General features: G+C 34.8%; 1 protein-coding gene across 1 annotated transcript; it reads left to right on the top strand.

Moving 5' to 3' along the window:
* The first annotated feature begins 3,430 nt into the window (after positions 1-3,430).
* LOC132302506 (syntaxin-61) lies at positions 3,431-10,603 on the top strand. Its single transcript, XM_059799393.1, has 8 exons — positions 3,431-3,549; positions 5,038-5,117; positions 7,913-8,026; positions 8,215-8,328; positions 8,547-8,740; positions 9,684-9,774; positions 9,980-10,045; positions 10,266-10,603. Exons 2-8 carry the CDS (start codon positions 5,061-5,063, stop codon positions 10,374-10,376), a joined length of 747 nt encoding a protein of 248 aa, XP_059655376.1. The 5' UTR covers positions 3,431-3,549; positions 5,038-5,060; the 3' UTR covers positions 10,377-10,603.
* The last annotated feature ends 755 nt before the right edge of the window (positions 10,604-11,358 follow it).

Raw genomic sequence — 11,358 nt, 5'->3', positions numbered from 1 at the left:
ATGACAAGTCTAGGAAATGATTCAATCCTTTGATTAAACGTAAATGCTCGACATCTAAATCTATCAAGAAAACCTCTTGTCATCCTCCCAAGAAGACTGGTAAACATTGCAAAGGACAAGGACCTAATTCAGTATCATTTAGGAAGAAGAAAGTTAGAATTAGATGTGTTTGGATTTTTAAGGGAATTTTGATTCATGGAGTTAAACCAATTGGATCCAAAGGAATTTGGGGACCAAAGGAAGTCACTCGAGGATTCTTTTATAGGTTTACTTGAAATCCTCCTCATCTTTATATTTCAAGAGCAACTGGCTCCTTAATAGTGGCTGCTCAAGGCATATGATAGGAGATTGTTCAGTGTTCTTCTTTTTTAAGCCTAAGGATGGTGGCCTTGTGAAATTTGGAGACAAGAGGTAAAATAATGGACATTGCTACACATAGATTTGTTTGGTCCAATATACATGTCAATCGAGGTGGCAATGTGTATACCTTTGTGATTGGAGATGATTACTCTAGGTACACTTGGATTTTGTTTTGGACCCACAAGAGTCTCACACATTCTATGTTTGCTAAATTTTGTATAAGTGCACCAAATGAAAAGGAGTCCTCATTTAAGCATAATGGACAATGATTTGAACTTCTCATCACTAGACCAAAGATTATAATAATTATAAGGTGTTTAGCGACCATGAGACGTTGAGAGATCGTGATATGCCAAAGATCGAGGAAGGATCAAGAAAATCTCCTAAAGTGAATCTTATGTGAGAGGCAGAGTGAGAGAGTGGATGGCGGTAAAAAAGTTTAGAGTTGGGAAAACTATATAGGAAAAACTAAAATTAACGACACTCGACTCGTCAAGCATATATACACCGCTATGGGGCTATGTGAGACACCTAGACTTGTTGCAAACATTTTCACACAAAAATCCCTCGACTAAGATGGATCAACTTGTAATGTTTCTTGAATTTTCATTTTTTAGGTATTTTTTGATTTTTTCTGATTTATTTATTTTCTCGTCTCTTTTTGCATGTCACGCACCAGTTAGCGTGACACGAAGGTTTTGAGAGTGATTTAGGGTATTTATTTAAGTTTAGAACTCTTAGAAATGTATTTTGGGTCATTTTGCCATTTTTTAAATTTTCGGGCTGGGAAGTCGGGGTGGGTCCCACACTCGAATTTTTCGTTCTCGGGATTATTTTTTGAGGTCATTTCATTTCATATCATATTGCTTGGAATGTATTTAAGTGGTTATGTGCCTAATTATATCAATTGTAGCATGTTTAGTGTATATATATGCTTATAAGGGCAAAAGAGACATTTTGAGGGTTAAGCGGACCCCATGTTAACCAAACTTTATTCATATGACCACATAATCAATTTTGTGGTCATTTTTCCTTCTTCCTTCAGCTGAAGCAAGTCTCTCCCTCTCTCTAAACACTTTTCTCTCTCTAAATTTATAACCTTTAAGCTTAAATTTAATCTATTCCTTGTGGGATTTAGACTTTGCCATTGAAGGCAAATTTGACGAACACAACGAGGGTTACGATTTTATTTGAGCCAATTTTTTTTTGGGCCACTTTGATAATTTCAAATTTTTGGGGAAAGTTAGGGCTTGGACTTGAATTGTTGAGGTAGAGGTCTCTAAACCTTAATTCATTTGGTTTTTGTGAGTTATCTCCTATGTATTGTGAATATAGCATGTTAAAATTGTGAGCTACGTTTATGGTTATTAGAGTTTTTATATGTAAAGCATGATGGTTATTTTCTATGTGGCAAATGTATTGATTTGCTTATTTAATTGAATTATGGCAAAAATATATACTTGAATTAAATGAATACATGCTTTACAAGTTTAAAATGTTATGGTTGTGTAGTCGATAATATGAGAATTGTTGTGTTAATTTACTTCCAAAGCATGCAAGTATGGTTGTAAATTGATGTAGAAATTTCATGTTGGCATGACATAGAGATGCATGTAACATTCATGCATTGGCATTGGGTGAGAAAAGGGAAAATTGATTTTGAAATGAAAAGAAATTGATTTTTGGAAAAAGGTTTTGAGAAGAAAGATTTGAAAAGATGTTTGTGAAAACCGGACGGCAAGACATCGTCTTGTGTTCATGGCATTAATGGAACCTAGAGGGAACTAGGAAGATTGCCCTATGCGTGGTTGAGCTACCTAGGCCCCCTAAATGACACTAAGGAGTTGCCTTAGATTAGGGATAGTTAGTCAATCCTTCTCTTATGGCGCCGGGGAGTTGCCTCGAGCCGGGTTACAATAACGGTTTGACATTTGTTACGTTGGCAAGGGTTTTATTTGAAAAGATGGGGAGTGACATTGGCATTGCATCTCATTCATTCATGAGACTTTAATTGTATGATGGTTATTTTTCCCAAAATAAGCATAATCCCCTTTCTTTATATTCTATGCTTTGTATTAGATTCACGGAATCATTAAGGAGTGCATTTAGGCACCTCCTACTGAGCCGTTGTGCTCACCCCTTCATTATTATTTTTAGAAACCGGAAAAGAGGTAATGGACGACCCACAACATCTCCCATGATAGCCCCATGGACTTCTTTTGTAGACTAGACATGTAGTTTATTTTGGATGTTATGATTTAGATGTAAATGATGAATTTGTGAAGGCTATGTAATTCTTTTGCTACTAGTTTGTATTAAACGACACCATATATTCACTCCACGGATATAAATGGTTTTGAGACCACTCTTTTATATTTTGCGGTTTCATTAGGATTTCCAAATCCATGTAAGGCCTTAAGGCAGTATTGCTATGTAACTGGACTCATTTTTACTTCAATTGATGTGTTAAGCTCGTTTATGTTTTAAATGAATGCATGGATGTTATTTGTAGTCATATTCCACCAAGTACATGTTTTCGGGACATGTATAGTCTACATTTAAGGTCACAAATGAGCCACAAGGGTGCCGGGGACTTAAACCAGCAGAAACAGGCCTTAAAGGCCAAGAAAGTGCAAACCGGCTGACGTGTGCCAAGCCAGGCGTCAACCGGTATCTAGGCAGAAGGGTCACCATGCGTAGAGTCATATCGGTCGACGTGAGGTTGCACACGTCGACCGGTTCCGCCGCTTCTCCAGTTTTCATTTCTTCTTCTCTCATGTCCAACCCTGACCCATTTGATAATACTATGAAGTACTGCAAACTTTACATTGATGTATTAATTATGTCTTGATATTATAAATGATCGTAATACCCTTAGATGACCTCAGATTCGGTTAAGGTTTGATTCGAACCCCTAAATTTGGGTCGTTACACAACTATTTTCCAGCCTAGTTTGAATCATGGTCAAGTCCATATAAGTAATTCGAATATGATTTGATCCAATTGGATTGGATCAGATTCACAAGTCAAGAGATTGACGGTCGATCATGCACATAACAGCATGGACATTTTTGTCATTTCGCCCGTGAAAACTGTTGTTGGGTTTGGTTATATGTTGAACGCCACTCGCATATGCTTCCTTTGCTACGCATCAAGCTCAAGAGTTCTCTTCACACATCTGCTACAACGGTAAGCACTTTGAGCACCATTTTAATTTGTGTTTGCTTGTATATCATATGTAAACGCGATCTCTCACACACAACGTATACACACACATAAATACACATACACAGGCCTTCGTGAATTGCATTTCATGATTGTTTCCTGTTCGTGTATCGAGTATGTTAAATGTCGCTAGATGTGAAAATGTATCAATAAGGCATGGAAAAGAAATCGAATTCCTGATTTTACTCTGTGTATGAATTTGGACTTCGGATCGAGGAAACTAAACCTCCATTGAACTCTGTCGAAGACTATTTGACCCAGCGGAGCTGAGTTTTCCCTTTTTGGAACCCAAAAAACGTTTTTAATATTATATGTGGGTTATCTTTTCGTTGTTTATCCCGATCTGGATTTGTTAGATTCATAGTTTCAATTTGATACATTCCATTGTAACTGTTGTTTTTAAACATTTGGGTGAGTTTTATTATTATTTTTAATTTTATTTGTTTATTTTTCTCCTAATTGGGATCATTTCTTGTAGCTACATAGCCTACATTTAGTCTCTAAAGTGAAGTTTTGTATAGGTTATTTCAGCATAATGTTTTATTCTGGCTTTTTATTACTATTATTATTATTTGGGTGAAAACTTTTAAATTTTTTCCTTCTTATCATTATCTAATATAGTGCCTGTGGACTTTTTCTATGTCCGTGAATTATGCATATGTGGATGGATAAGTAGAGATTTTGAGTATTTTCTGTTTCCATTTTTTCATTGTGGGTATGCTAAAAGTGCATTTGGATTGTAAGAGTTGGAAGGAAATGAAAAGGGAGGAGAGGTTATACGAATCTTGGTTTTAAAATGAGGAGGGAAAGGAGAGGAGAAGGAGAGAAAGTGAGGGATTTGTTTGAGGAATTTTATTTGATATCCTCCCATAAATGGTAGGAAGTTGATGATTAAGATAAGGGAGTTATTTGTTATTGGTCATGTACGACCTTGGCATAATAAATGAATTCCTAGTTTGTTCTTCTACTAACATAGTTAAATATTTATTTAGGATGGGGTAATTAATGGAACCTTAGGCTCCGATAGAGAGTTAGCGCAAGGTCAGTGAACTAGTCTTAGAGGGAGTGTGAATAGGTGTTACTGGTAACCTTAATTAAGTTTAACAATTTTTTGAATTTTGAAACTAAAATTTCAAATTTAAACTAAAGCTGAATATTAAATACCAATCTATGCATCATGTTAATCACAACAACCAAAAGAGTGAATGATGAGACTGGAACACATCCAAGAGTTGGTCTTTTGGTCCAGAATGCCAGGAAAAGTGATAAGAATCTTCCTCTTGAATAATAATTCACTAAAATTATGGAAACTGATTCCTTAAAGCAGAATCTTAGCTTTAATATCTAATGTTTTATATCACTTGGTTCCTTGGTGCTAAAGCTTTAAAAGTAGTTTACTTCAGCCTGCATGTGGGTCTGATATCTTTTCGTTAACCTTTTTGATGTGCATAGGTAAATATAATGTAATTGGCGATATGACGTCTTCAGCTCAAGATCCATTTTACATTGTAAAGGAGGAGATCCAAGAATCTGTAAGCTTGTTTTATGAAATGAAAACTGTTATTTGCAGATCAGTAATTTAATTCATTCATGTATATCAAATGTGGCCTCACGGTAATACTATTATGTGTTCTATTGTTATATTCGATGTCTTTCAAAGCAAATCTGTGAATTTCAGCATTATCATTAATGCAGTTTATAATCTTTTTCCCATTGATATAGATCCACCAATCAGTTGGTTTTGATTCAACCATCTGGCATCTGCGTTTATTTGAAAGCTTGTTCTGTGGTGGTTCTATACAATATTATTTAAGGCCAGTACATGGACCGACTTGTTTTAGTTCAGGGGATCATCAACAGTGACATTAGAAATTGGTAGTTGAGAATCTTTATGGGTGTTGTGTATGTATAAATTTTTTACTATAAGGTTGTCATAGACTTTAAGATTTGTATAGGAAGGATGACATGTTTTCTAAGATATAAATTAGCTAACATGGAAACCAAGGAGGCAATAAGGAATGCAAAGGAAGAAAGATGTATAACAGTTTGCTCGTAAGCATTAGAAAATGGACACACTGACTTATGTTAAGTGTATCATGGGTAAGAGTAGGATACTTTTAGTAAGAGAGAATGAGACTAATGAAAGATGGAAACTTAATTATTAGGCTCTCGACATAAGGTGTGAGCCTGATTGAAGTAAGGGGCATGTGTAATATAAGTGAATCTTAAATATGAGTGCAGAAAAATGCAAATAAATCCTTCCGAATATGCATATGCATGAACTAGTCAAATACCATTATAATTGTGCAACAATAAAAAGCAAAATGATGTAAATTTAAACATGAATATCTTATGATGAAAATCAAGAATCAAACACGGATAACATTTAATGTCAGAAGTCACATAAACTCGTGAATTCCGTCAAAACATTCATAAGATTAGACAATGTGATCCATTGAATATGACATTCGTAGAGTACATAGATTCATGTTCATATACAGAACAAAGAAAACAATATGAATGAATGATTTAAAATTAAGAGCTGTGCTTTTTTGTTTGAGCCTGAGTTCTGCTAAAAAGTGCAAGCCTGACATGAGCATGGTTGAAGGGGCCTGTTTTTGTAGTAGGTTGAAGTGCTCTGGATGAGCCTTGACGAGCCTGGGGCTAGCCCAGGTGAGCCCTTAACAACTATGGATGGAAGTTCTAGTTTCAAAAATTATTTGATGAAACAGGAACTTAGCAACTATAGTTAAAAAAACAAAATTGTAGTAGTGGATGTTATGGAGGCCCAAGAAAAAAGAAGGTATGGAAGGATTTAGGACCTGATTGAAATCCTATTGAGTATTGAAAGATGCTGATGGAACAGTTCAGTTGACTAATTTGTTTTACAAGTCATACATACTTGTAAGTGGCCTATTGAGTCTTAGAAGTGTCTGTACAGGTAGTTTACCCCATTGCTATTGTGTTCATTCCGTCAATTTCGGATGGACTAGAAGAAAACTTATTCATGTAGTAAAAATAGTATTCTTAGAACCTCATGATTTAGTATTTCTCCTGTGGTAATGAATACTCAGTATAAAACCTGTAGTTTTTTGACAAATTTTAGTTTTTTGTTGTCTTCTCATCACGTGTTATTTCATCAAAGAAACAAAATTGTTAAACCACTTCGATTGTAGCAGGCATTCGTGCCCATGTGAGAGCAGAGGAAATTTCGTAGAAATAGTGAGTGGAGAGTGCATATGGGAATACTACGAGTTTTGGGCTGCCCCTCTCTTCTAGAATTATTCTGCAATTCTGATTGTAAAAAATGAAATAAGACTCGTCTCCCTACAAATACTGTTATATATATATATATATATATATATATATATATATATATATATATCTCAGTGACGGAGCTATGTGGGACCTAGTGGGCAGGTTCCCTCCCTCAAATTTTTCATATTTTCATTTTATGTATAAATTTTAAAATTCTAAAACTGCCCCGTCAGCTTTTTTTTTTTTCTTCATATTTTTAAAATATAGGATTTTAAATTCTAAAACTGCCCCACACTACCAATCTTTATCCTCCAATTTAATCCAATCCATATTTCCATCTTTTTAATCCTCTCTGTCTATGCTACATTATTCTTTCAGCTATTTTTTATTTAATGAAGGATCACAATCTCTAAGAAGGTACGAAAGAAACCTTAAATAAAGTATCTTTGTCTACTTAATATTGTATGTACACATGTTTAAAAATATTTGAAGACCCATAGGCGCAATTCGGTTCTTTATTTGGTTTAATTTAATTATCCATCAGTCCTTGATTTAAAAGTTCCAAATACAAAGGCAAGTTTCATTCGTTAATTTTTAATTATTGCAAGCAAGGACTTTCTAGGTTTGTTAAGTCCTAAATAAATTGACTATTTGGAAAATTCTAAATTGTATTCATTGTAAGAGGGAATGAAGGATACACTAGAACATGCAACCATTCAAATTTGTTTTGTATAATTGTGTTACTTACATATACATAGTTTTTCACTCCAATTTGTACGCAAAATCTTGCTTAATATTAAATTTCATCTAGGACAATTGTACATGTAATTACCAAAAACATTAGTAATTAATATTATATTCTTATATTCTTAAATGTTGCCCCACCCCTGGCCCAATCCAAAAACTGAATTCTTGACGCACATACACACATGCATCCCATGCCCACATTCTCTCTCCCCTCTCCACCCAGAGATCTTTTCTTAAGTGTATATAATTTTTTTATGGTCATTTCATGCTTTGAAATTCTTTAGTTTTTAATATCTGTCCATTTGGTTATTTCCTTGGTTAGATTGACAAGTTGCAATCTGCTTTTCATCAATGGGAACGCAATCCTTCAGATAGTGGAGAGCAGCATCATCTCACAAAGGAGCTCCTTGCTAGTTGTGAGAGCATCGAGTGGCAGGTATGTGCCAAAAAAAGTGGTGGTTCACTTAAATGGATTTAACCAGATGTGTTGTTTCAACTAATTTCCAATTAGAGGATCAGTAGTCTACCAACTTGACCACCACAGGCCTTGCTACAATTTTTGGCTTTTTATTGGACAATTTGACCTCTATGTGTCCATACTGAAATCTTGTTTCTGATAGGAAGGTGGATGAATTGGACAAAACAATTGCTGTAGCGGCTAAGGATCCTGCTTGGTATGGTATTAATGAAATCGAACTTGATAAAAGAAAAAGATGGACCAGTATTGCTCGTACTCAGGTACTATCTGCATTTTATTTTAAAGTTTTAGCAACAGTAATATATTATGGCTGGCAATCTCTTGATGTTATAAAAGAAGAACGTTGTCATGTTGTTTGAGTGTCACACTCGGACAAGTATGGTTTTCAATTCTTTTGTGATCTTTTCTGATCACATGTTACATGGTGAGAGTTAGATTTAGTCTTTCAGATCCCTAAAAGATTACATTCTGTTGCTAGGTGGGTAATGTGAAGAAAGCAGTAGTAACTGGAAAAGAATTGAATGGTACAAGCACTTCTAACATGAATGGGATGCGCAGAGAACTTATGCGGATGCCAAATTCTCATCAGTCAGACAGATCCAACCAGTACATTGCTCAAGATAATGATGATTTTATATCATCGGAATCAGACAGGCAGCTACTTCTCATCAAGTAGGGTCCCTTTTTCATTTTTTATTTTATTTATTTGTTTTTTTTTTTTTTTTTTATGTTGCCACATTTTCGTTCTCTCTGTTCATATCCTCTATCAAGAATTCTTTAATCTATATTTACTTATGCTTTTTTCTCACTTATGGGTTTATCACTTATGCGAGGATTCAACTCCCGAGCTCATTTATGATTACCTCTCTGCAATTCAGAGAGATGAATCTCTAATTTATTATTTATTTTGCTTACTAATCTCTCTTGATAGAATCCAGAAACCTTGTTTCTAGAAATGACATTAACTTCCCTTTGTTGTTACCAAAATAACATTAGATCTTTTCTGAGGATCTGTAATTCTCTGCCTGATTTTTTGTAATCATTAAAATGTTTACAGCATTAATAATGTAGTAATATCAAAGTAAAAGTGTTAATCTGAAATAAAAAGAAATAACATTCTTAATGGATATATGAGGGTCTGGTAATAAAGGTTTTAGCAGTCATCATTGTCTCTTTAAACCTCCGAACTTTATTTATTTATTTATAGTTTTGGGACTAGGAAAATAATGCTGCTATTAATGGGTTTCTCATGGGATAAACTACAGCTTGTCCTCCCACTGAATTGAGATCCAAATTGATTTGCCCCGTATAGTGAGGATTAAGATGGTTGTGAAGGATGTGGATGGAGAGGAGCGGAGGGAGGGAGGGTAGTAATGAGGGTATCTTAGTAATTGAAAGACTACTTTTCCATTGAAACTATTTATTAATTATTTTTTTTATTCAATTATTATTATTATTATTTTTTTTTTTTGGGGTGCGGACATAATTACTGTCTAATTGATTATTGTGCTTTACTCAAAAACCTATTTTCGCCCAATATAAATACATACATATATACATACACACAAGTATATAGATATTCTCATTGTGGATGCCTGTCAATTGGTGCTTCTAGGCAACAGGATGAAGAGCTGGACGAGCTTAGTGCAAGTGTGGAGAGAATTGGAGGCGTTGGGCTTACTATACACGAAGAACTCCTTGCACAGGCAAGTATTGTTTTATGCTATAGTTCCTTGCAATGCTTTTAGAGGAACCTCAATTACCCTTTGCTCATCTTCAAACACCTATGCAAGAGTCACTCTCTTGCAGCTGTATTTATAACTTATGGACTAATATTTTTAGCCAAACTTCTTTCTGGGATCTTTTTTTACCGACTGTTAACATCATGCATACATACATACATTGCTACAGGAGAAGATTATAGATGATCTGGGTTCAGAGATGGACAGTACCTCAAATCGTCTTGATTTTGTTCAGGTGATTCTTTTCCTGTAGTTCTGAATTGAAAACTTGTTTATCATTATTTTAAACTGTCGCAAAATATATTTTCAAACCTGTAATTTAAAGCTAAAACCCTTCTGCTACTTTTCAGGCAGCTAAAACTAATTCAATTGCTGTTTTTAATCAATGAGATAGTTTGAGTAATCTAATTAATATATATATATATTTTTTTTTTCAAACACGAATTTCACTACAGAAAAAAGTCGCTATGGTTATGAAGAAGGCTGGTGCCAAAGGTCAGATTATGATGTTACTGTTTTTGGTGGTCCTCTTTATTGTCCTGTTTGTTCTAGTCTTCTTAACCTAAGCTCAAAGTGGAAGAAATTAATTGGAAAGTGATTATACATCGGAGACGGTTTCAATCGTTTGTAAGGGATGTAAATGCATTGAATGGTGAGCTTGGTTGGTTGAATAATTGTTACCTAGAAATGTTGAATGGACAAAAATCTGAAATTTTGAAAGTCGTTTATGATTTTGAACTTGTACAATTGGTGTGAACCACTTCTTTTGAGTTATAAAATGTGATTATAACAACCTGCTATGTTTCTCTCGAGTCCTGCAGTCACTTTAGACGTTTGGTTATTGTCACATTGTTGTTGTTCGCTAAGCAAATATATGTTCCTCTTAATTGACGCGTAGGGAAAGATAGACCAAGTGCAAATCTAATTTTTGATGTTACATATATGGAATGCTTGTTTTCGAACCTCAATTCGTGATTCCACTAGGCTCGGGTGTTTACTAAATATACCCGGCAATGGCCCCTGAATCTAAATATATCTGCTCCATATTTCTGGTGCTTTGGATGGTATGCCACTTCACTTGAAAAAAGAAGTCATTGCTTGTTATATATAGCTAGCTTCTGATGGAAGTGTATCACTGCACCAATGCTTGAATGAAAAAAGCTTGAAATTTAGTCTATAGATCTTTCCACCTCTAGATGCACAAAGTTGGTTTTTGCAAAGAAGGAACAAAATTGAAAGGGCATTATTAGAAGTTGTGACGACATTGACTTGTTGATGGAAGCTTTCTTGAGCTTTTCTGTTTTCTAGCAAATGCCTGGTAAAAATCCTCTTAAACCATAAGAGGGTTCTGCCGAATTTCACAAAATTGGCTGCTTTAAAACTCAAACTCGTTTTTTGACTATATACAAGTTACCTCTCTCTCTCTCTCTCTCTCATTTCTTATTCTGTACAACAATTAGACATAATGATCCATTCTTTCTTAAGTGCATTGTGAATATTTGTGAAGGGATCACTATTTCTTTTGATGGCATTGAGAGCATGTGGTGT

This window comes from Cornus florida, unplaced genomic scaffold, assembly GCF_030987335.1.
Source record: "Cornus florida cultivar Cherokee Brave unplaced genomic scaffold, ASM3098733v1 CherokeeBrave_3.0.0_Hap2_Chr01, whole genome shotgun sequence".
NCBI lineage: Eukaryota > Viridiplantae > Streptophyta > Magnoliopsida > Cornales > Cornaceae > Cornus > Cornus florida.
Note: the sequence above shows the minus strand (reverse complement) of the source record. Positions and strands in the feature narration are given on the sequence as shown.